This window comes from Blennius ocellaris, assembly GCF_963422515.1.
Source record: "Blennius ocellaris genome assembly, chromosome: 12".
Classification (NCBI taxonomy): domain Eukaryota; kingdom Metazoa; phylum Chordata; class Actinopteri; order Blenniiformes; family Blenniidae; genus Blennius; species Blennius ocellaris.
The window spans coordinates 28,844,011-28,870,834 of NC_137661.1; the positions used below are offsets into that span (position 1 = coordinate 28,844,011).

Sequence of the window (26,824 nt, forward strand, 5' to 3'; positions counted from 1 at the left end):
AGGGTTCCTCAGCCCCCCGGCTGGAGGAGGCTGCTCGGGGTGGGCGGGGGGTTCCTCAGCCCTCCGGCCCGCCGAGGAGGCTGCTCGGGGTGGGCGGAGGGTTCCTCAGCCCCCCGGCTGGAGGAGGCTGCTCGGGGTGGGCGGGGGGTTCCTCAGCCCTCCGGCCCGCCGAGGAGGCTGCTCGGGGTGGGCGGAGGGTTCCTCAGCCCTCCGGCCCACCGAGGAGGCTGCTCGGGGTGGGCGGGGGGTTCCTCAGCCCCCCGACCCACCGAGGAGGCTGCTCGGGGTGGGCGGGGGGTTCCTCAGCCCTCCGGCCCACCGAGGAGGCTGCTCGGGGTGGGCGGGGGGTTCCTCAGCCCTCCGGCCCACCGAGGAGGCTGCTCGGGGTGGGCGGGGGGTTCCTCAGCCCTCCGGCCCGCCGAGGAGGCTGCTCGGGGTGGGCGGGGGGTTCCTCAGCCCTCCGGCCCACCGAGGAGGCTGCTCGGGGTGGGCGGGGGGTTCCTCAGCCCTCCGGCCCGCCGAGGAACCTGCTCGGGGTGGGCGGGGGGTTCCTCAGCCCTCCGGCCCACCGAGGAGGCTGCTCGGGGTGGGCGGAGGGTTCCTCAGCCCTCCGGCCCACCGAGGAGGCTGCTCGGGGTGGGCGGGGGGTTCCTCAGCCCCCCGACCCACCGAGGAGGCTGCTCGGGGTGGGCGGGGGGTTCCTCAGCCCTCCGGCCCACCGAGGAGGCTGCTCGGGGTGGGCGGGGGGTTCCTCAGCCCTCCGGCCCACCGAGGAGGCTGCTCGGGGTGGGCGGGGGGTTCCTCAGCCCTCCGGCCCGCCGAGGAGGCTGCTCGGGGTGGGCGGGGGGTTCCTCAGCCCTCCGGCCCACCGAGGAGGCTGCTCGGGGTGGGCGGGGGGTTCCTCAGCCCTCCGGCCCGCCGAGGAACCTGCTCGGGGTGGGCGGGGGGTTCCTCAGCCCTCCGGCCCACCGAGGAGGCTGCTCGGGGTGGGCGGAGGGTTCCTCAGCCCTCCGGCCCACCGAGGAGGCTGCTCGGGGTGGGCGGAGGGTTCCTCAGCCCCCCGGCTGGAGGAGGCTGCTCGGGGTGGGCGGGGGGTTCCTCAGCCCTCCGGCCCGCCGAGGAGGCTGCTCGGGGTGGGCGGAGGGTTCCTCAGCCCTCCGGCCCGCCGAGGAGGCTGCTCGGGGTGGGCGGAGGGTTCCTCAGCCCCCCGGCTGGAGGAGGCTGCTCGGGGTGGGCGGGGGGTTCCTCAGCCCTCCGGCCCGCCGAGGAGGCTGCTCGGGGTGGGCGGAGGGTTCCTCAGCCCCCCGACCCGCCGAGGACATTACTGAGGATCCGTTCTTCCAAGCAGCCCTGGAAGAACGGAAGCGTCCCTACGGAGCTGAGAAGAGACACACCTTGTCCTGTATTACCGTGAAATTCAGCAACGGCCTGTAAAAACAAAAGTATGACACCACAGAATCCCGCTGATCTGATTGGTCGAGGCGCGACTGCTGCTGAACAAGAAACCAGACGATCAAACAAAGCAGCATCGGGACTCGGACTGAACGCCGTCGACCAGCAACGTTCCTCCGACAACTTCTTTCTAACAAGCAGCAAAGATACAAGGAGGAATGGTGGAAAACGAGTGTGAGAACCTGATAAAGACACTCTGTCCCGTGCCGCCTCTCTCTTTCAGCCTCTCTCTCTCTCTCTCTCTCTTTCAGCCTCTCTCTCTCTTTCAGCCTCTCTCTCTCTCTCTCTCTCTTTCAGCCTCTCTCTCTCTCTCTCTCTCTTTCAGCCTCTCTCTCTCTCTCTCTCTCTCTCTCTCTTTCAGCCTCTCTCTCTCTCTCAGCCTCTCTCTCTCTCTCAGCCTCTCTCTCTCTCTCTGATCTCAGACGTTTTCCTTCAACCACATTTGGATTTGTTGCTTTTTCTCTGTTAAAAACACCTACAAAAAAACTGTTGTATTTGGTGATATACAAATAAAGTTGAATTGAATCGACATGGAGAAGATCACTGAGCAGCTTCGAATGAAACAACCTCTCACCTCAAGAACCTCACTGCAGAACCTCACTACAGAACCTCAGTACAGAACCTCAGTACATAACCTCACTGCAGAGCCTCAGTACAGAACCTCACTGCAGAACCTCACTACAGAACCTCACTACAGAACCTCACTACATAACCTCACTGCAGAACCTCACTGCAGAACCTCAGTACAGAACCTCACTGCAGAACCTCACTGCAGAACCTCAGTACAGAACCTCAGTACACAACCTCACTACAGAACCTCACTACATAACCTCACTGCAGAACCTCACTGCAGAGCCTCAGTACAGAACCTCACTACAGAACCTCACTACAGAACCTCACTACATAACCTCACTGCAGAACCTCACTGCAGAACCTCAGTACAGAACCTCACTGCAGAACCTCACTGCAGAACCTCAGTACAGAACCTCAGTACACAACCTCACTGCAGAGCCTCACTACAGAACCTCAGTACAGAACCTCACTGCAGAACCTCGCTGCAGAACCTCAGTACAGAACCCCAGTACAGAACCTTACTGCAGAACCTCAGTACAGAACCTCACTGCAGAACCCCAGTACAGAACCTTACTGCAGAACCTCAGTACAGAACCTCACTGCAGAACCCCAGTACAGAACCTCACTGCAGAACCTCAGTACAGAACCTCACTGCAGAGCCTCAGTACAGAACCCCAGTACAGAACCTCAGTACAGAACCTCACTGCAGAGCCTCACTACAGAACCTCAGTACAGAACCTCACTGCAGAACCTCACTGCAGAACCTCAGTACAGAACCTCAGTACACAACCTCACTGCAGAACCTCAGTACAGAACCTCACAACAGAACCTCAGTACAGAACCTCACTGCAGAACCTCACAACAGAGCCTCAGTACAGAACCTCACTACAGAACCCCAGTACGGAACCTCACTACAGAACCTCAGTACAGAACCTCAGGACAAGGATCCAGGAGAAGTTCCTCAGCATCCAGCTGGTTCTGGAGAGGATTTGTTGGTACAAGAAGAGGTGGGCTGATGCGCAGAACAAAAGTTCTGCAGAATCAATGAGAAGTGAGCTCATAGTGAAAATGAACTGATAGATAATATTTAGTTTTCAATGCTCGTCTACTCAGATCCAGGTTCAAGTGAAATAGTCAAAGAGGTGAAAACACAGAAAAGGAGTCAAAATGTCCCCGAGGCCGGGACGAAGGCCGGCGTGTCCTTTCTTTATTTGCTTGATTCTGCAGGAAGTCGGGAACCCGAGCAGCTTCCCGTGGCTCGACGGACGTAAACAGACTCTGGTCTCACGGAGACGCTAGCAGTCCCGCCACTCGGTGTCTGTCCTGCTGGATGTTGCTGTAACCGGAGAACCTCCACTTCTCCTCCAGATTGAGGCAGATTGTTTGGGGATTAGGAGGGTGGCTGCGCCGCCGCGCCGCGGCCTTACGTGTGTGGAGACGCTAACTGATTTAGCATGTGCTGAAACCGAACACCGTCTCTTTGACCCCGGGCGTCTCCCCCGGCCCCCCGCCGTGGCCCTCACACTCCTCGTCTGCTAATCGATCCGTTTGGCACCCCCCCCCCCCCCCCTCCTGCGCCGTGGATGTGAGCGAGCGCGGGGCCCGGCGTCTGGCGAGCAGATGGTCGGCTTCGTCCTTTTCTTTTCTCCGTTTGCTTCTTGCCTGCCCGTGCAGCGTCGGTGTCATGGAGAACGCTTTGTAGCTCCGGGGCTCCGGTCTGAAGGACATTAGCGCCGTCCGTCAGAAATTAATTCCCGGCTTCCTCCCGCCCGGGCGGACGGTGGCCCTCCGCGGTCCGGCCCCGGCCCCTCGCCACATGCCGACAGGGGCCGGCGAGGTAACGTGATATCGGCGCGTTAAAGATGATAAGAGATCGCCTTTGATGAGCCGTGGAAACGCCCAACAACTTTTACACTTGACCTTTCCATTACAGCCGGGGTCTCGGCAGAGTTCTCCACTTCCTCAAACAATTCACTTCAAGTGGCCGGGTGACAGTTGCTCCCCTCACTGAGCCTGACGGGCCAGAACCGCCCAGCCTCACCCCAGAACCGCCCAGCCTCACCCCAGAACCACCCAGCCTCACCCCAGAACCACCCAGCCTCACCCCAGAACCACCCAGCCTCACCCCAGAACCGCCCAGCCTCACCCCAGAACCACCCAGCCAGCCTCACCCCAGAACCACCCAGCCTCACCCCAGAACCACCCAGCCTCACCCCAGAACCACCCAGCCTCACCCCAGAACCGCCCAGCCTCACCCCAGAACCACCCAGCCAGCCTCACCCCAGAACCACCCAGCCTCACCCCAGAACCACCCAGCCTCACCCCAGAACCACCCAGCCTCACCCCAGAACCACCCAGCCAGCCTCACCCCAGAACCGCCCAGCCTCACCCCAGAACCGCCCAGCCTCACCCCAGAACCGCCCAGCCTCACCCCAGAACCGCCCAGCCTCACCCCAGAACCGCCCAGCCTCACCCCAGAACCGCCCAGCCTCACCCCAGAACCACCCAGCCTCACCCCAGAACCACCCAGCCTCACCCCAGAACCGCCCAGCCTCACCCCAGAACCGCCCAGCCTCACCCCAGAACCGCCCAGCCTCACCCCAGAACCACCCAGCCTCACCCCAGAACCACCCAGCCTCACCCCAGAACCACCCAGCCTCACCCCAGAACCACCCACCCAGCCTCACCCCAGAACCACCCAGCCAGCCTCACCCCAGAACCACCCAGCCTCACCCCAGAACCGCCCAGCCTCACCCCAGAACCACCCAGCCTCACCCCAGAACCACCCAGCCTCACCCCAGAACCACCCAGCCTCACCCCAGAACCACCCAGCCTCACCCCAGAACCACCCAGCCTCACCCCAGAACCGCCCAGCAGGGCTGCTGGGGCCAAAACACTTCATCGTGGAGACGCAGGATAATTCACCACACCATGATTTTGTTTAGCAGATTGTAACCATGACCACAGTCAAGACAAACAAAGTCATCTGTACACAAATAGTTCCGTGAGCCCAGAGTTCTGCCAGATGTCAGTTTGGGGGCAGCTGCTGTGTCGTGAGATCACGTAGAGCCGCAGTGCCTTGCTTTTGAAAACATCTCAGTGTGGCTGTATATAATTACCACAACAAATGAAAGCGATATTGAGACGATGAATGTGGTGTGCCTGAAGTGAGGCACTGAAGTTCCTCTCAGAGCAGAGGCTTCCTCCTGCACTGACCCACCCTCAAAGAAACACAATATTAGTATTCTGGCCGAGGGCATGAGTGGAATTATACACGTTTCAAAACTAGCATGGCGATGAATGGCTGATGTTCTAATGCTGCGTGTGGCAGAAGACCGCAACGTTCCTGTTCACATGATGGGAGCAGATCTTATTACAGTCCCAACATGTTCTAAATACAACACTTCTCCCACGGAGGTTCAGCCTCTACGTACACCGACCGGATGCAACCATAGCATGAAGATGCTTTTACATGAATATTCCCTTCATAGCTGCTAGGCGGTGATGCAGGTTGAAACCACAGCCTGTGAGCAACAAATCATAAAGCAAAGTGTCACTGGAATGTTGATTTTAGCTGGAACAGGTCAGTAAGTACGAAGAATATGTAAAAAGCAACAGTTCCAATTAGTTTTTGTCAATATCTTTATTGAAGGGTAAAATTCCTTGTGCCACTTTAAAGAAGTAAGTTCCACATCTTCCTCTGTCCACAGTAATGTGGAAGTGTTTCTCTACAGTGTTCACTGACAGGCTCATTAAACCACTGAAGCCTGAGAAGAACGTGGAGTTCAACATGTGGCAGGAATCCATGTGAGCCTTCGCTGGACGTCCAGGACGACGAGGACGTCCAGGACGACGAGGACGACCAGGACGTCCAGGACAACCAGGACGACCAGGACGACCTGGACAACCAGGACGTCCAGGACGTCCAGGACGACCAGGACGACCAGGACGACCAGCCAGCTGCATGTCCAGGTCACATTACAGGGACAGTGGATTAACATTCAATCCTCTGACAAACAGATTGACAGTGAATACATTACTGTTACTGTACAGTGACTACATTACCGTACAGTGAATACATTACTGTTACTGTACAGTGAGTACATTATTGTTACTGTACAGTGACTACATTACTGTACAGTGAATACATTACTGTTACTGTACAGTGAGTACATTATTGTTACTGTACAGTGACTACATTACCGTACAGTGACTACATTACTGTTACTGTACAGCGACTACATTACCGTACAGTGAATACATTGCTGTTACTGTACAGCGACTACATTACCGTACAGTGAATACATTGCTGTTACTGTACAGTGAGTACATTATTGTTTTTGTACAGTGACTACATTACTGTACAGTGAATACATTACTGTTACTGTACAGTGACTACATTACTGTACAGTGAATACATTACTGTTACTGTACAGTGAGTATATTACTGTACAGTGACTACATTACTGTTACTGTACAGTGAGTATATTACTGTACAGTGACTACATTACTGTTACTGTACAGTGAGTACATTACTGTACAGTGAATACATTACTGTTACTGTACAGTGAGTACATTACTGTACAGTGAATACATTACTGTTACTGTACAGTGAGTATATTACTGTACAGTGACTACATTACTGTTACTGTAGAGTGACTACATTACTGTACAGTGACTACATTACTGTTACTGTACAGTGAGTACATTACTGTACAGTGACTACATTACTGTAGAGTGACTACATTACTGTACAGTGACTACATTACTGTTACTGTACAGTGAGTACATCACTGTACAGTGACTACATTACTGTACAGTGAATACATTACTGTTACTGTACAGTGAGTACATTACCATACAGTGAATACATTACTGTTACTGTACAGTGAGTACATTACTGTACAGTGAGTACATTACTGTACAGTGAGTACATTACTGTACACATTGAAGCTAATTCCTCCAGAGCTGAAATGCAAACAGCCCTCTGCGGTGATGCCGAGGTGTTTCTGTGCCAACATGATGTCAGTGTGACGGCCAGTCCTGGCTTTTCTCTTGGCACAAATAATCTTAATATTAATATTAATGGCCCCACTGCGCTGATTCACCACCTCGTGGCTCACATGGTGGGAAAATGTGCTCCACCGAGCTCTGAGGCTGAGGACATCACGTCCGTCCATGGCGGGGCCAAGAGGCGTCATGTAGCAGAGGATAGAAACGTCCATCATGTCCCACGTCCCGGTCCAGCTGTTGGACAGCCCGGCTTTATGGGCTCTTTGTGATGTCATAAAGGCAGACGCCTCTGTGGCACCGCAGCCAGTCTGTTGGAGCTCAGCGTGACGTTGTGACCAGCTGAGAGCCGTCCAGGACAAACACACTGAACCTTCTCCGCTGATCCACCTGCTTCTCTGTCAATCACTTTTTAACCCCTCCCTCGCCTTCCGCACCGGTTCGCCTCACAAAGCGCCGTGTTTGTCCGTGAAACCTGTGAGGAATCTCCACAAAGTCCTCTGTGTTCAACAGGTAAACAATCAACCGGCTTGTTCCTGTGAAGCAGGAAGACAAACAACGTCAAGCTTTCCTGTCCGCAAACTGGAGAACCTGCCGTTTTAAAGGCCTCCGACTCAGCGGGGGGTCGTTTTGAAGAGATCGACGACGTCCTGAAGGTCTGACCTCCATGGACAGGGTCACATCAGGACCTCTGCTGACCTGAGGACCAGTTACATGAACACATGAAATTATCTATTTCTATTATAGCATATATACCTATTATCAGGACTGTCAGTCAGGGAACACACACACACACACACACACACACACACACACACACACACACACACACACACACACACACACACACACACACACACACACACACACACACACACACACACACACCCAAACAAAAAGCCCACAGCCTATAGAATGAGGCGACAGATTTACAGCCAGTCGGGGTCAGAGGTCGTCCGGCTGGATGCTTTCTTGGAGTGGCCTTTTCTCTTTTTGCCTCTTTCTTTCTTTTAGGTGTCTCTCCGGCTCCCACCCCTCCCCCAGCATTCCTCGCTTTTGTTTATTCTATATAAATACAATCAGACTGGGCTTGCGGACCACACCGGCCTATAGCCCCCCCACCCCCACCCCCCCCGCCCCACCCCCACCCCTTTCTGGTTTGTCCTCCCAACAGACACATGTAGGCAAACACAGCTCGTACACAGCGACACAAAGCGGCGTGTTGACAGAGTGTGTGACTGTCACTGGACCAACACACTCTCATCCTGTCCACCGTGCAGAGACAGGCGTCCAGGAGGACGTGAGCTTCACTGGAGGAACAGCCGAAGAGCTGAGGAACTGTTCGTCCTCACAACCAGGCTGATCAACCTCGAGCAGCAAGGGAAAGACCAGAGATTCTGTGCAAGTGGGGGTGACAGCCAGTGTGTGTGTGTGTGTGTGTGTGTGTGTGTGTGTGTGTGTGTGTGTGTGTGTGTGTGTGTGTGTGTGTGTGTGTGTGTGTGGCCATGCCAAGACTTTGCACCAGGCTGTTGGTAAGGAAACACACAGGAATGTGTAAAGTTCCAGTTTAAGGCAGTTTAATGAACATCCTCTGTTTTCATGGTGCTGCTGCAAAATGATGCTTTTCCTCACATGGAGACATGGAGACATGGAGACATGGAGACATGGAGACACGACGACATGACGACATGGAGACATGAAGACACGGAGACATGAAGGCATGGAGACATGGAGACATGGAGACATGGAGACATGGAGACATGGAGACATGGAGGCATGGAGGCATGGAGGCATGGAGACATGGAGACATGGAGACATGGAGACATGGAGACATGGAGACATGGAGACATGGAGACATTGAGACATTGAGACATGGAGACATGGAGACATGGAGACATGGAGACATTGAGACATGGAGGCATGGAGGCATGGAGACATTGAGACATGGAGACATGGAGACATGGAGACATGAAGACATGGAGACATGAAGGCATGGAGACATGGAGACATGGAGACATGGAGACATGGAGGCATGGAGGCATGGAGGCATGGAGGCATGGAGGCATGGAGGCATGGAGACATTGAGACATGGAGACATGGAGACATGGAGACATGAAGACATGGAGACATGGAGACATGAAGACATGAAGACATGAAGACATGAAGACATGAAGACATTGAGACATGGAGACATGGAGACATGGAGACATGGAGACATTGAGACATGGAGGCATGGAGGCATGGAGGCATGGAGACATTGAGACATTGAGACATTGAGACATGGAGACATGAAGACATGGAGACATGAAGGCATGGAGACATGAAGACATTGAGACATGAAGGCATGGAGACATGGAGACATGGAGACATGGAGACATTGAGACATTGAGACATGGAGACATGAAGACATGAAGACATGGAGACATGGAGACACGAAGACACGGAGACGGAGACATGGAGACATGGAGACATGGAGACATGAAGACATGGAGACACGGAGACACGAAGACACGAAGACACGAAGACACGGAGACACGGAGACATGGAGACATGGAGACATGGAGACATGGAGACATGGCGACAGGCCTGTTGCTCGGTCTGTCCCGGCTGGACGGTGTTTCTCCTCGTTTCTCCTCGTTTCTCCTCGTTTCTTCTCGTTTCTCCTCGTTTCTCCTCGTTTCTTCTCGTTTCTCCTCGTTTCTCCTCGTTTCTTCTCGTTTCTTCTCGTTTCTCCTCGTTTCTCCTCGTTTCTTCTCGTTTCTCCTCGTTTCTTCTCGTTTCTTCTCGTTTCTCCTCGTTTCTTCTCGTTTCTCCTCATTTCTTCTTGTTTCTCCTCGCTTCTCCTCGTTTCTTCTCGTTTCTCCTCGTTTCTCCTCGTTTCTCCTCGTTTCTCCTCGTTTCTTCTCATTTCTTCCAACTTAAAAGCCCAAAAAACCTCCAAGTCAGAGGACAAACGAGGAGCAGCGGCTTCCTGAGCGGAGCTGCTTCCCTTCCTGGGCGAGAATCACCGTCATCTAGTTGACGTACTTCATTTATCGAGATTCGACTTACAGAAAAATAAAAAGCCGCCACCTCACTGAATACCTGCAGAGTTGTAGTTGTTTACAGGGCAAACAACTGTAAACCAATGCCGATTGTAAAACGACCCGACCTTCAACAAAGCTCTTTTTTCTTTCCAAAGTTTAGGATTGTTGCTCCATCCTTTTATTCACTTCATCCCATCCAAAGGAAGTGAGATGAAGCATTTGAACACCTTGTTAACAACAACGTCCAGCAACTGCAGCTGCTTGTTGTTCCTGATGTTTTACCGGGTCTGTTGGATTAAACGTCAGCAGATGGAGCTGAAAGCAACATGATCACCTTCAACATATCAGATCTCATCCACACTTGTTGTGACACTTTGCTTATTTTGTCGCAATTAAACAGCAAAAGTGATTTTCCACATCTTCCTCACAAGTTGGCACAACAATGATAATAATGTTTTCTGATGGTCGTGATTTCAAATGTCAGTCAGTCAGATGTCAACACAAGTTAACTGGGATGAAGAGATGGAAACCTGATTAGTTCACTTGAGTTTATACAAGAAAACTATTGTGAATTAGAAACTCAATCGGCAGTAAAGCAGTGTAATCCTCCCATTGCTAGTTTAACAGTTGAATAGCATTTGAAAGAATCTTTATAAAATCCCTCAACTGCTCTGCTACTAAATCTGTTCATTCATTAATGTATTCTATGTCCATCCTACCTTTCTCATCACTTTAATCAATCCTATTCATCTCAATTGAGTAAAATTATTTTTTTTGTCTGTTCACCCTCTCTATTTTTTGTTGTTGTTTTTTTGCAATATAGTTTGATAATCTTTACATAATTTTATGTAAAGGAATTAAAGTTGTTGTGGTTATAATAATAATAATAATAATAATAATAATAATAATAATAATAATAATAAACATTTGAAACAAATTAAAGAGCGGAGATGAAAACTCTTTGATGTGACGCCCCATGTCTCAATGTGGTGCAGCAGCTAACAGGCTAACAGGCTAACAGGCTAACAGGCCAACAGGCCAACAGGCCAACAGGCCAACAGGCCAACAGGCTAACAGGCTAACAGGCCAACAGGCCAACAGGCCAACAGGCCAACAGGCCAACAGGCCAACAGGCTAACAGGATAACAGGCCAACAGGCCAACAGGCTAACAGGATAACAGGCCAACAGGCCAACAGGCTAACAGGCTAACAGGCCAACAGGCCAACAGGCCAACAGGCCAACAGGCCAACAGGCCAACAGGCTAACAGGATAACAGGCCAACAGGCCAACAGGCCAACAGGCCAACAGGCCAACAGGCCAACAGGCCAACAGGCCAACAGGCTAACAGGATAACAGGCCAACAGGCCAACAGGCCAACAGGCCAACAGGCCAACAGGCCAACAGGCCAACAGGCCAACAGGCTAACAGGCCAACAGGCTAACAGGCCAACAGGCCAACAGGCCAACAGGCCAACAGGCTAACAGGCCAACAGGCCAACAGGCCAACAGGCCAACAGGCCAACAGGCCAACAGGCCAACAGGATAACAGGCTAACAGGCTAACAGGCCAACAGGCCAACAGGATAACAGGATAACAGGCCAACAGGATAACAGGATAACAGGCTAACAGGCTAACAGGCCAACAGGCTAACAGGCTAACAGGCCAACAGGCCAACAGGCCAACAGGCCAACAGGCTAACAGGCTAACAGGCCAACAGGCCAACAGGCTAACAGGCCAACAGGCTAACAGGCCAACAGGCTAACAGGCTAACAGGCCAACAGGCCAACAGGCCAACAGGCTAACAGGCCAACAGGCCAACAGGCCAACAGGCTAACAGGCCAACAGGCCAACAGGCCAACAGGCCAACAGGCCAACAGGCCAACAGGCCAACAGGCCAACAGGCCAACAGGCCAACAGGCCAACAGGCCAACAGGCTAACAGGCTAACAGGATAACAGGCCAACAGGCTAACAGGCTAACAGGCCAACAGGCCAACAGGCCAACAGGCCAACAGGCCAACAGGCCAACAGGCCAACAGGCTAACAGGATAACAGGCCAACAGGCTAACAGGATAACAGGCTAACAGGCCAACAGGCCAACAGGCCAACAGGCCAACAGGCCAACAGGCCAACAGGCTAACAGGCCAACAGGCCAACAGGCCAACAGGCTAACAGGATAACAGGCCAACAGGCTAACAGGCTAACAGGCCAACAGGCCAACAGGCCAACAGGCCAACAGGCCAACAGGCCAACAGGCCAACAGGCTAACAGGATAACAGGCCAACAGGCTAACAGGCTAACAGGCCAACAGGCCAACAGGCTAACAGGAAGTGAAGCCAGGCTGGGGCCACTGACCTGTGTGGCTGCGGATGTGGACCCGGAGGGTTCCGTTGCTGGCGAACTTCTGTCCACAGTAGGGGCAGATCTTCTCCTTCTCTCCGGTGTGCGTCTGGACGGAGAGCCATGAAAAGAAGAGCACATATGGTGGAGGTTAGGGAAAACATGGGAGCATCCATCCTTCCTGCATTACAAAGTCAAATGTGATCTCCTGTGATAGCCCGACTTCACTGTCAGAACTCGTCCTCGTCAGACGATCTGGCCTCTTGGAGGAACTCTTTGTTTTTTCTCTCCAGTTAAAGCAACGCAGAGTTTACTTTCCTCCGCCGTGTTCTGAAGTGACCCGTGTGTCGGGTCAAGAGCAAACAACATGTCGGCCCAGAGCGCTGAGGCTGAGTGGAGTCTGAGTGGGGAGTCTCACTGTGGAGTCTGAGTGTGGAGTCTCACTGTGGAGTCTCACTGTGGAGTCTCACTGTGGAGTCTGAGTGTGGAGTCTGACTGCGGAGTCTGAGTGTGGAGTCTGAGTGTGGAGTCTGAGTGTGGAGTCTCACTGTGGAGTCTGAGTGTGGAGTCTGAGTGTGGAGTCTGAGTGTGGAGTCTGACTGTGGAGTCTGAGTGTGGAGTCTGAGTGTGGAGTCTGAGTGTGGAGTCTCACTGTGGAGTCTGAGTGTGGAGTCTGAGTGTGGAGTCTGAGTGTGGAGTCTGAGTGTGGAGTCTCACTGTGGAGTCTGAGTGGGGAGTCTGAGTGTGGAGTCTGAGTGTGGAGTCTGAGTGTGGAGTCTGACTGTGGAGTCTCACTGTGGAGTCTCACTGTGGAGTCTCACTGTGGAGTCTGAGTGGGGAGTCTGACTGTGGAGTCTGAGTGTGGAGTCTGACTGTGGAGTCTGAGTGTGGAGTCTGAGTGTGGAGTCTGAGTGTGGAGTCTCACTGTGGAGTCTCACTGTGGAGTCTGAGTGTGGAGTCTGAGTGTGGAGTCTGAGTGTGGAGTCTCACTGTGGAGTCTCACTGTGGAGTCTGAGTGTGGAGTCTGACTGTGGAGTCTGAGTGCAGCTCGACGCTCCAACAGCTCAGAGCTGCAGGTCTGCAAGGGTCCAGAGCCAAGAGGCCTAAAGGCCAGGGTGCAGTATGCATTGATCTCCTCCCTCCTCTTCCTCTTCCTCTCCTCTTCCTCTCCCTCCTCTTCCTCTCCCCTCCCACCCCCCCCCCCACCTCCTGCAGCCCACAGTCCTGAGCTCCAGACGTCCTGCACATGAGAACCAGGAGAAACATGTGGAACTGGTGTTCTCCCTCCCTCCTCCACCTTTCCCACAACTCGCTCCTCCACTTCCCTCAATCCTTGTTGAAATGTACTGTGAATCACCCCCCCCCCTCCTCCCCCTCCCTCCCACTCCCTCCCCCCGCCTGTTGTGAATTCTCTGAGCATCAGGCTGAAAGGCTCCGACTCAGAGCGACAGTTTCAACAGCAGTACAACAATACAGGAACCCCCCCTGCCCCCCCCCCCCCCCCCCCACCCCCCCTGGGCCCCCCGCCTCCACGCCGTCGCTCCGACACCTCGGGTGTTTCCTTACAAAGGCTCCGTCCAAACTCACGCACACGCGCCTGTTTACAGAGCGCCGCTCTCACACGCCACCAGGCTCCAGCACTGCACCCACATGGAGCAAAGCTGGTGACGGAGGAATCCTCCACCTTCACAGGCAGCACGCCACAAGCAACAGTTCACATGGAAACATCACTTTCCAAAGCATCCGAGTGGAAATTATAGGGTGGGGGGGGGTTGGGGGGGGGGGGGGGGGTGTTTGCAGCACTTTACTGAAACTTTGTTCACATATAAATGACGTGTTCATCTGTTATTACTGCAAAGGAACCAGCAATCTTCATTCTAGTCCCACTGGCAGAACAGCCGTCTGCAACACACACACACACACACACACACACACACACACACACACACACACACACACACACACACAGTCTCATATATCATGCGTCCAGGCTTATTGACTGACTGAGGGGAAAGCATTTAATGTAACACCAGAGCACTCAGTGACTCCCTGCAGCCGTAAACAACCCCGCCGGCGCTCCGTCACCTCTGATGCACAAAATGACGGATGTTGTGTTTTGGCTCGGGACCAAAGAGGAACCCGTCTGGTTCCAGGCTGCGAAGACGTTTCACTGCGCCGCTCTTTGAGTGGCAGCGAAACGTGTTCTGTTGAGCTTCTATCAGGTCCCGGTGCAGTCTGGGGTTCAGTGTCTGGCCCAAGGACACTACGGCACGTGGGCAGGCAGAGATGGGAATCAAACCTGCAACCTTCCGCTCTACCAACGAGCCACGCCTCTTTGCATTACAGGACTGTGACTGAAGCTCACTTGGTTTGTTTGTTGGTTGCCGGGGTCCAACTCCAACACTGGGTCTTACTTTAATCAAGCAGATTACATGGAAGCAGTTTGGTTAGAAAGAATGTGAGACGCCAGTAAAATACAGCCAAGATCACAAAAACACATCAGCATTACTCTCGTAGCAGCTCAACTCCAATTTATGACACATGTACTTGTCCAAACAAGTCGAGTCATGTCGGCTCAGAGGCGACATCTGATTCTGCTCGGGGACGAGAAGGAAGCCGGAATTAAAGAATCATTTCAACCTGCACTGCAGAACGCTGAGGTCGACTGTCAGAGACGCCACGTGTCTCACGTCCCCGTCGCTCCAGCGCTCTGCAGTGGACATTACATCACATGGACCTATTAATCATTCACTGTGTGACAGTTAGCTGATCACATGGAGGGTGAAGCAGCAGCTTTCTCACTTCAATCATTCAAACAAACAATTGAACAAGTCTGTGAGAGATTATATATAAACGTAAATATGAAGTTCAGCCTATGAGACCATCAGAGTTTTGTATAAAAGCGTAATGACGGCGACGCCGACACTCATTCTTCAAACTTCCATCACTAGTGTGAGTTCTGCTCCTGCAGCCTCAGCGGGACGATGTGATCAAACTTCAGCAGCTCCTCCACTCAGTGACGAGGCGCCGCCGCGGCCCCGAGCCGTCGACACAGACCCAGAGTCCTCGTCTCCACGGCGACCGGCCTTTGATCTGGGCCGGCGCTCGCAGCAGCAGGGCGGTGAGACGGGTGAGACGGGTGAGACGGGTGAGACGGGTGAGACGGCCTGTCTCCAGCCCGACACGACCCAGCAGACGCTTTCCTTCGCCGTGCGCCAAGAAGCCATTTGGCTCCAATCAGGATCCAGAACCACACCGGACACTGACACATCTGAGGCTCGGAGCTGCAGCCAGATCTGCTGAGGGTTTGAAACCCTGCAGGGCTCATGGACTCGCTGCCATTTCTAATCAACTCTGGGGCGGAATTCCAAAACCTCCACGGGCTGCAACCGTCAGGACGGACGTCTGGAGCCGTTTGATATCAGCAGCCACTTCAAGCACTTTCAAGACACGACGAGTGAAATTAGAGCTGATACAGAGAAGTAAAGTCAATGACGACCTTCCTCCTCCACCTCCTCCTCTCCCTCCTCCTCTTCCTCCTCCACCTCCTCCTCCACCTCCTCCTCCTCCTCCTCCTCTTCCTCCTTTCCCTCCTCCACCTCCTCCTCTCCCTCCTCCACCTCCTCCTCTCCCTCCTCCTCTCCCTCCTCCACCTCCTCCTCTCCCTCCTCCTCTTCCTCCTCCACCTCCTCCTCCACCTCCTCCTTCTCCTCCTCCTCTTCCTCCTTTCCCTCCTCCTCCTTCTCCCTCTCCCTCTCCCTCTCCCCATCCTCATCCTCCTCCTCCTCCTCCTCCTCCTCCTCTCCCTCCTCCTCTCCCTCCTCCTCCTCCTCCTCCTCCTCCTCCTCCTCCTCCTCATCCTCCTTTCCCTCCTCCTCCTCCTCTCCCTCCTCCTCCTCCTCCTCCTTTCCCTCCTCCTCCTCCTCCTCCTTTCCCTCCTCCTCCTCCTCCTCCTCTCCCTCCTCCTCCTTTCCCTCCTCCTCCTCCTCTCCCTCCTCCTCCTTTCCCTCCTCCTCCTTTCCCTCCTCCTCCTCCTCCTCCTTTCCCTCCTCCTCCTCCTCCCCCTTTCCCTCCTCCCCCTCCTCCTCCCCCCTCCTCCTCCTCCCCCCCCTCCTCCTCCTCCCCCCCCTCCTCCTCCTCCTCCTCCTGCAGGAATTACTGATGGCTGAAGATTGCTGATGGAAACAGAAGCCCCCCTTCAGTGTTCTAGTGTTTCACCTGGACCGGCTGAATTACAGTCGGGCAGGACGTATCTCAGTTCTCTGCAGAACGTATCTCAGTTCTCTGCAGAACGTATCTCAGTTCTCTGCAGAACGTATCTCAGTTCTCTGCAGAACGTATCTCAGTTCTCTGCAGAACGTATCTCAGTTCTCTGCAGAACGTATCTCAGTTCTCTGCAGGACGTATCTCAGTTCTCTGCAGAACGTATCTCAGTTCTCTGCAGAACGTATCTCAGTTCTCTGCAGGACGTATCTCAGTTCTCTGCAGAACGTATCTCAGTTCTCTGCAGAACGTATCTCAGTTCTCTGCAGGACGTATCTCAGTTCTCTGCAGGACGTATCTCAGTCACACATTCACACTGATCCTGAGTCGACAATAAAACAGATTCGATCTTGTTGGATTGTGTCAGAAAGCTAGTTTTGTGGGGAAAAGCTGCCCAAGCTGAGGGAGAACAGAGAGTCTGGAGCCCGGTCCCGGATCCAGACCGGGGTTCTGTCCCCGAGGCCAGAGGACCACAACAACACCGCCTGCACACAAAAGAGGCTCGGGAGCTTCTGGAGACGAGTTGTAATCTTCTACAGGCTATTTTCTGCCTGACCTGTGTGCATTCATGACAAATGTGACGGCGCAATTTTGTTCAAAGTCAATTTCCGGACAAAAGCGTCGGTGGGACAGAAAAGCTGCAATCACTGCGTGTGATTGCAGCTTTTCTGTGTGCGGCAGCTTCCATCACCTTCTTGTGGCTCTTGAGGACGGACGGCGTGACGAAGGCCTTCTCACACAGGTCGCACTTGTACTTCTTGTGGCCGTCGTGCACCACCTGGATGTGGACGTTCAGCGTGTCCTTCCTCTTGAAGGTGGCGTCGCACTGGTCGCACTTGAACGTGCGCTCGCCTGCGGGAAGAGGCAGAAGGTGATTTGACTGGAAACACGCCGTCGTCACGCACAAGCCAGAGCACAAGCAATTTCCCCGGAGCGACTGTGTGGGCGGAACACGACAAAGACAGACTCACTGCACCAGACAGACTCACACAACGTTTCAAAAATGGTCTGGTTGTGTTGGGTTTTTTTAAGCTTTTATCCTATTTTGGACTAAAGTCATCTTGTACCATTTATCTGTCGCTGGACACGTCCCGAGGGAAACAGTCAAACAAAGTGCTCTGCCATGTGTTTTGCTCTGAATCTCAAATACTTCAGTTTTATTGGAGCTTTTTTTTTTTTACAGTTGAAGGAGGAAAAAACCCGACGTGCCACCGAACGGCCCTGAGACGTGGGACAGACGGTACTCAGACAGTTTCAGCTGTTCAGAGTGAAGCCTGATGTTTTCCTTCACGCCTCTGCGCTCCACTCACACACAACACTGTCGTGTTTCCATTATATGGAGATCTTTCAATTTCACAGAGGAGCTGCAAGCCGGGACTGCTTCTGTGGTGACCAAGGCTGACGACGGTCAGCTCAGTGCAGCGGAGCGCACACACACACACACACACACACACACACACACACACACACACACACACACACACACACACACACACACACACACAAGGCTTGAACAGCACAACGTGTCCTGCTCGTCCTGACAGCGGCACACAGACTGAACTCAACGTGAAGCGACGCTCCACTCGGCCGTCGGTCGGAGAAACACAGTAAAACATTCAGTTCCAACAATTTCAATGATTATCGGTTTAAAATGAGACGTGCAGTATCTCGGTCCAAAGTGAAAATCTACAAGTTCAACGTGCAGAACGAAGATCCTTCTCCTTGTGGTGAAGAAAAACTAAAGCGACGAAGCAGAACGGGTCGTTCATGAAAGTGTTTTCTTTGACAGAACCCGCCACGCAGAACCTCCGTCGAGGAACAAAGCTCCACAAGGAACCCTGTTGGATTTCATGTCAAAATGCGGCGACAGCTGTGCTTCATCTTCTCGCCGTTCGCCATTAATTCCCTGTCATTTCTATCCTCTCACCTGCGGTCCAGTGAACCCCCCCCCCCCCCCCCCCCCCCCCCGCCCCCCCCGGTGTCATGTGGCCTCCTGAGACGGCGGCAGGAAATGCCTCCAGCTTGACCACGTCTTTGTTCCGCGGCTCGGCTGCAGCGCCGCCGTCCAGCGAGACGCTTCCTGTCCCTCCGTCAAGACGCTGGTGTCTTCTAGCAGCGACACATTCGATAAGGTTATGACATCTGCTGCTAATGGAAACTTCCACAGGCGAAGGATGAGATGACAGCTAATAGAAAGGTGGGACTGTCACGTAGAAACCTCAGGGTGGGTTAAAGGCTGTGGACGGATAAAAGTCCAAACGTCACAACATCATTTAGATGCTTTGTTTTAAAGAAGGACTATTTTTAAATTCAGACGAGGAGAAAATAATATTTCATACAAAACGAGAAGAGAATTCATCTGAAAGTTGTTTAGAACTAAAGAGCTGCGCTTCACTTTACTAACTTACACAACTGAGACGTTTGAGAAAATGTAAACAAGAGTGTCAAACTGAAGGCAGACATGCGACATTGTTTGTCTTCCAAAAGAACAATTCATCAAATGCCTCATTCAACTTGACTCAGTTTTTCAGTTGGAGCCTTAATTCATCCAGTTTCCTTCAGAACGCCTGGCGGCTCACACGTTCTACTGGCTGCAGACTTTAGTCGCGTCCACAACATTTCCAAGACTTGCGTTCTTATTTTTGAGCTCAATGCAGGAAAACTGTTCCCGTCTCGTCTCTGGTTCCTTGACGGAGAACCTCCACTGGTCCCCGCTCAGCCCGCTGGCTGTGATAACAACACGTCGGCTTCACGCCACCATTCTCTCTTTATTCTCTGCAAATGTCTATTTCCTGAACCCAAGGTGAGCGAGCATTAAACCACCTGAGGTTCTAACTGAAGGGTTTCCAGCAGCCTGATCGACGACGTCGTCCAGTAATTCAACCTTCAGACATTCTCTCTGCATCCACAATGAGAACGTTCCTCATGGAGGAGGAGACAATGAGAACATTCCTCATGGAGGAGGAGACAATCAGGCACAGCCGGCTCACCTTATAGATCCACACTGTGAACGCTCCTCATGGAGGAGGAGACAATGAGAACGTTCCTCATGGAGGAGGAGACAATGAGAACGTTCCTCATGGAGGAGGAGACAATGAGAACGCTCCTCCTGGAGGAGGAGACAATGAGAACGCTCCTCATGGAGGAGGAGACAATCAGGCACAGCCGGCTCACCTTATAGATCCACACTGTGAACGCTCCTCATGGAGGAGGAGACAATGAGAACGTTCCTCATGGAGGAGGAGACAATGAGAACGTTCCTCATGGAGGAGGAGACAATGAGAATGCTCCTCGTGGAGGAGGAGACAATGAGAACGTTCCTCATGGAGGAGGAGACAATGAGAACGCTCCTCATGGAGGAGGAGACAATGAGAACGTTCCTCATGGAGGAGGAGACAATGTGAACGTTCCTCATGGAGGAGGAGACAATCAGGCACAGCCAGCTCACCTTATAGATCCACACTGTGAACGTTCCTCATGGAGGAGGAGACAATGAGAACGTTCCTCATGGAGGAGGAGACAATGAGAACGTTCCTCATGGAGGAGGAGACAATGAGAACGCTCCTCATGGAGGAGGAGACAATGAGAATGTTCCTCATGGAGGAGGAGACAATGAGAACGTTCCTCATGGAGGAGGAGACAATGAGAACGTTCCTCATGGAGGAGGAGACAATGAGAACGCTCCTCATGGAGGAGGAGACAATGAGGCACAGCCGGCTCACCTGATAGATCAACCTCCTTATTGATGCAGGTGTAGGGTGACCAGAGGGTCTGAGGTGACCCGGTAAGGCCTGACCAGTGGTGAGCGTCACACCACTCTGTCCACCTGGCCTGATGGCCTTCTGGATTCACACACTCACACACACACACACACACTCACACACACTCACACACTCACACACACTCACACACTCACACACACACACACACACACACACACACACACACACACACACACACACACACTCACACACACTCACACACACACACACACACACACTCACACACACCAACACGTCTCCACTTACTGTTGTGGATGAGGAGGTGGCGCTGCAGAGAGAAGGGGGTGCGGAACAGCGCCTTGCACTCCTCGCACTGGAAGGGCCGTTCCTCCGAGTGCGTCTGCAGAGAAACACCAGCGAGTCCGTCAGGACCTTCAGGAAGCTTCTGGAATTCCTGCCAGAGGATCATCAGCAGGAGCAGCAGGAGCAGCAGGAGCAGCAGGAGCAGCAGGAGGAGCAGGAGGAGCAGGGGCAGCAGGAGCAGCAGGAGGAGCAGGGGCAGCAGGAGCAGCAGGAGCAGCAGGAGCAGCAGAGCAGCAGGGGTAGCAGGAGCAGCAGGAGCAGCAGAGCAGCAGAGCAGCAGGGGCAGCAGGGGCAGCAGGGGCCACAGGAGCAGCAGGAGCAGCAGAGCAGCAGGGGTAGCAGGAGCAGCAGGAGCAGCAGAGCAGCAGGGGTAGCAGGGGCAGCAGGGGCAGCAGGAGCAGCAGGAGCAGCAGGAGCAGCAGGAGCAGCAGGGGCAGCAGGGGCAGCAGGGGCCGCAGGAGCAGCAGGAGCAGCAGGAGCAGCAGGAGCAGCAGGGGCAGCAGGGGCCGCAGGAGCAGCAGGAGCAGCAGGAGCAGCAGGAGCAGCAGGAGCAGCAGGAGCAGCAGAGCAGCAGGGGCAGCAGGAGCAGCAGGAGCAGCAGAGCAGCAGGAGCAGCAGGGGCAGCAGAGCAGCAGGGGCAGCAGAGCAGCAGGAGCAGCAGGGGCAGCAGGAGCAGCAGAGCAGCAGGAGCAGCAGAGCAGGGTTCAGAGGACGGCTGTTCTGCCGCCCACCGACTCCTCCACCCGCCAACACCAACCGATCCAGTCGAGTGACGCCTCCATCCCAGAGGTAGCCACGGGGACACCGCGGGGGGCCCCAGTGTTTGAGGGGCCACGGCTCTTCTCGGGGGAACCTGGGGGGCCCCAGTGTTTGAGGGGCCACGGCTCTTCTCGGGGGAACCTGGGGGGCCCCAGTGTTTGAGGGGCCACGGCTCTTCTCTGGGACACCGCGGGGGGCCCCAGTGTTTGAGGGGCCACGGCTCTCCTCGGGGGAACCTGGGGGGCCCCAGTGTTTGAGGGGCCACGTCTCTTCTCTGGGACACCGCGGGGGGCCCCAGTGTTTGAGGGGCCACGGCTCTTCTCTGGGACACCGCGGGGGGCCCCAGTGTTTGAGGGGCCACGGCTCTTCTCGGGGACACCGCGGGGGGCCCCAGTGTTTGAGGGGCCACGGCTCTTCTCGGGGACACCGCGGGGGGCCCCAGTGTTTGAGGGGCCACGGCTCTTCTCTGGGACACCGCGGGGGGCCCCAGTGTTTGAGGGGCCACGGCTCTTCTCGGGGACACCGCGGGGGGCCCCAGTGTTTGAGGGGCCACGGCTCTTCTCGGGGACACCGCGGGGGGCCCCAGTGTTTGAGGGGCCACGGCTCTTCTCAGGGGAACCTGGGGGGCCCCAGTGTTTGAGGGGCCACGGCTCTCCTCAGCAGCAGAACGTGTGAAGCCACTCACCTTCTTGTGGTTCTTGTAGACGTTGCGGTGGGCGAACTCCTTCCCACACAGTTTGCACTTGTAGGGCTTGTCCTCGCTGTGGATGATCTTGTGCGCCGTCACCTGGTCCAGACGCTTGAAGGAGCGGCTGCAGACCTCGCAGGTGTAGGGTCGCTTCTCTGGCCGCCGGCACACAAACCTCAGTCACCTCACAAAGCGTGTGCAGGGCGGCGGCGCCGCGGCGGCGTCTTACCGGAGTGAGTGATCATGTGGCGCTTCAGCTGGTTGGTGGAGATGAACTTCTTGTCGCAGGCGTGGCATTCGTAGATTTCATGGACCTGCGGCACAAGAACAAGGAAGAGGGAACTTCAGGTGGTGCTGATCGCTTTAGAAACGTGGGTTGAAGGTTTGCGATGGTCAAACCACATCTCGTCTGCTTCCAGTAGACAGGAAAGCAACTAAAGTGCTGAGAAGTTCCCGTCTCCTCCCGGCTTCACAGCGAAGTTCCAATCAGGACTCTCTCAGCCGAGCCGTGCAGACACAATAGCAGATGCTAATGCGGCGCAGAAGATCGTTCATTAAATGACGACGACGACGCTTTTAAGCTGCTTTGCAGCTAAATTGTCATTGTGGAAAGTTTGACAGCTCCTCCAAGAAGAATACTTCATAATTTTTCATAATACTTCATAATTCTTCATAATACTTCATAATTCTTCATAATACTTCATAATTCTTAATAATTCTTCATAATACTTCATAATACTTCATAATACTTCATAATTCTTCATAATACTTCATAATACTTCATAATTTTTCATAATACTTCATAATTCTTCATAATACTTCATAATACTTCATAATTCTTAATAATTCTTCATAATACTTCATAATACTTCATAATACTTCATAATTCTTCATAATACTTCATAATACTTCATAATACTTCATAATTCTTAATAATACTTCATAATTCTTCATAATACTTCATAATACTTCATAATTCTTAATAATTCTTCATAATACTTCATAATACTTCATAATTCTTCATAATACTTCATAATTCTTCATAATACTTCATAATTCTTAATAATACTTCATAATACTTCATAATACTTCATAATACTTCATAATACTTCATTCCCTTGGGTTGATTGACGCCCTAAGAATTTGCCACGCTCGTTGTCAGAAGTGTGCAAAGTTCATAAAAAGCGTTTGTGTTTCAGTGGGAATGGTTTTCTGAGCGTCGTCACTGAGGAACAGTTTGGAGCAACAATATTTCACTTTGTGGTTTCATGAGAGACAAAAGCCTGATGAGACGACGTTTAGACGCACAAGAAGCCACAACGTGCAAACATCACATCACACGTGTGAAACAGTCGTGAGAATCACACAGGTGAAGGTGGAAGTTCTCACCTGAAGGACACTTTAGACTTTGATGTTGTGTGGACACGGAAACGTTTTGCCACATCAGAGGTCAAAGGTCATCTTGACTGTAATGGAGTGTTTGACTACGAGGCCACATGGAAACGTTTCACAAGCGATGATAAACACGCTAAAGGAGACGGACTAACGAGGCCTGATCACACCGTGAGGAAGGTTGACAGCAGAAAATTGAAGTTTCATGAGAAACTGCTGAGATTATTAATGAAGGGACGATCAGAGACGACGGCTAATAAATAGAAATATTTATATTTATTTTCTAATAGAAACGCTTTCTGTCATGTTCAACAAATTCACTCTGACGTGTGTTCATACTGGTCAGTCAATAGAAGATGTTATGTTATATTATATTATATGTTATTATATCATATCATATTATATTATATTGTTATGTTGTTATATTATATTGTGTTATATTATGCTATATTATATTATATTATATTATGTTATGTTATATTATATTATATTATATTGTTATGTTGTTATATTATATTGTGTTATATTATGTTATATTATATTATATTATGTTATATTATATTATATTATATTATATTGTTATGTTGTTATATTATATTATATTATATTATGTTATGTTATATTATATTATGTTATATTATATTATATTATATTATATCAATATCATTGCAGTTTTCGTGTTTCATATGATGTTAAAACCATTTTGTTTTGCTTGACTTGGTTGTTTTTTCATGAGTTTTAGCAACAACATTAGATTTTGTGGACAAACAAGAGATCAGTTTAATGAAAAGTGAGAAAAGATGCGTCTCACTTCTATTTGCTGTTGTTTCCTTCTTGTTGCTAAACTCCTTCATCAGACAGTGACAAACTGTATTCCAGAGGTCCAGATGTGGATTTTATTTTGGCGGCGCTGAAACGCTGAGACGTCCAACAAAACAGCTGCTGCTTGTAAAGCAACACAATCCAACGGAACGTCATTCAGAAAACACCACAGTGTTTCCCTTCAGAGCGGCTGCTCACGTTCTCTACAACCAAAAGAACCGACCGAATCACATTTCTGACGGTTCTTCAGAGGAACCGACACGTCGGAACGACGGCCTGTCGGCTGAGAACGTCTGAAAGGAAATGATGAAGGTAGAACGACGTTCTGCAGCTGAACTGAAGAAGAAGAAGAAGAAGATCTGGTGGAACGAATCAGAGGAATCAAACCGACACCTGAGCTCAGTCTGTGTTAATGCTTTACTTTAACTGGTTAGCTGGTTAACTCTAACTCTTTAACTCGTTAACTCTTTAACTCTTTAACTCGTTAACTCTTTAACTGGTTAACTCTTTAACTCTTTAGCTGTTTAACTGGTTAACTGGTTAACTCTTTAACTCTTTAACTGGTTAACTCTTTAGCTGTTTAACTGGTTAACTGTTTAACTGTTTAACTGGTTAACTCTTTAACTCTTTAGCTGGTTAACTGGTTAACTGGTTAACTCTTTAACTCTTTAGCTGTTTAACTGGTTAACTGTTTAACTGGTTAACTCTTTAGCTGTTTAACTGTTTAACTGTTTAACTGGTTAACTCTTTAACTGGTTAACTCTTTAACTCTTTAGCTGGTTAACTGGTTAACTGGTTAACTCTTTAACTGGTTAACTCTTTAGCTGTTTAACTGGTTAACTGTTTAACTGGTTAACTCTTTAGCTGTTTAACTGGTTAACTGGTTAACTGGTTAACTGGTTAACTCTTTAACTGTTTAACTGGTAAACTGGTTTGAAGTGTTTGAAATGTGAAAGTCTTCGTGAGACGATCCCGACGCCAAAGTTCAAACTTCATCTTCTGCCAGCAGAGCCTCTGCAATTCCACGAGACGTGCGGGATGAGCGAGAGACGCCCCCCCCGGCCTCCCCCCCCCCTCCCCCCCCCGAGGCCAGAACCAGACCAGGGAGTAGGACGGCCTTGTCGCGGCGTCGCCCGGCGACGGACATCCAACCAGAGACGGCACCAAACACACATCGCCGTGGAAACGGATCATGCAAAACTGTGTAAGCCGTGGAAATCCTCCCACATCCGATGCAAAGTGCAAAGGCTGGAACACATGTGGACGTACAGTCGCTCACCTTCCTGTGCTCCTGCAGGGTGAGGGAGGACGAGCACTTCCTGTTGCAGATGGTGCAGGTGAGCTTCCTGCGGGCACTTCCTGTGGGGGCGGAGCACAAAGTGGCTCTCAAACCTCGTCACACACAAAACACGTCTATCATGCAGAATCCCTCCGCCGGGGCAAAACGCCAGAGTCTCTTCATCAGAGTCACACTTGTCCCAGAGTTTTAGGGACTGGTGACACAACCCCCCCCCCCCCCCCCCCCCCACACACCCTGCCCCCCCACCACCACCATCGGAATTACATGACCCACATCTGCTGCGTCTGATCCACTTCCCCCTCGCCCACACACACACACACACACACACACACACACACACACACACACACACACACACACTCCCAGCCTCTCGGATGAGCGTCTTAATCTCGGGTTGGTACTTGGGCCACATTGCTCTGCCGCGCGGCTCGCCGCTGCCCTACATCCCATCATAAATAGCTCTGGAAGTCCAATTACGTGAAGGAGCGCGGCGCCCCAGAACACGCAGGTCAGCGATTATGGAGCAAAGTAATTAGAGACGTGCCTCGACGGTGGTGGAGGTCAAACACCGTCACTGCAGTTCCTCGAGTGCTGAGGCTGCTAATGGACCATTATCTTCATTACAAGGCGTCTCATGAGAACACCCCCCCCCCCACACACACACACACACACACACACACACTCACACACTCACACACTCACACACAAAAACTGCTGCAAATGTGAATAAATGTGCAACACAGATGAAGAGAAGGTGCAGAAGACGACACCAACCTGTGTGAACATTCCCTTTATGCTTCTTCAGAGCGTCTTTGCTCTTGAACCTTTTGCCGCAGCTCTCGGCTTTACAGATGAACCTGGCGTCGCCTTTACACGCCTCTTTGTGCTGCTCAAAGCTGGGCCGGGGGCGCAGGGGGTGGAAGAGCAAAGTGAGGCACTGCACTCATCGCAGGACAGCACATCTGGTTAAAGGTTGGGTGCCGAGGCGTTACCTGGACTCGGAGCTGAAGCTGTGGTGACACAAGGAGCACTGGTGAGGCTTGGAGTCGCCCGACGGGTCCGCAGACTCACAACAATGCAAAACACTGAGGACGGATTCAAAACACAAACAAATTA

The 26,824-nt window shown here is 52.2% G+C and overlaps 1 protein-coding gene across 1 annotated transcript in view; it reads right to left on the reverse strand.

Annotated features, from left to right (window-relative positions):
* The window catches only part of prdm5 (PR domain containing 5), a 47,796-nt gene that overhangs the window by 14,285 nt on the left and 6,687 nt on the right, over positions 1–26,824 (reverse strand). The window contains exons 6-13 of the mRNA XM_080505968.1: positions 26,701–26,793; positions 26,483–26,604; positions 25,688–25,767; positions 22,424–22,508; positions 22,192–22,349; positions 20,691–20,784; positions 17,354–17,514; positions 12,415–12,508 (exon numbers count right to left, since the gene is read on the reverse strand). Of these exons, the coding sequence (XP_080362094.1) occupies positions 12,415–12,508; positions 17,354–17,514; positions 20,691–20,784; positions 22,192–22,349; positions 22,424–22,508; positions 25,688–25,767; positions 26,483–26,604; positions 26,701–26,793 (887 nt within the window). The remainder of the gene's footprint in view (positions 1–12,414; positions 12,509–17,353; positions 17,515–20,690; positions 20,785–22,191; positions 22,350–22,423; positions 22,509–25,687; positions 25,768–26,482; positions 26,605–26,700; positions 26,794–26,824) is intronic.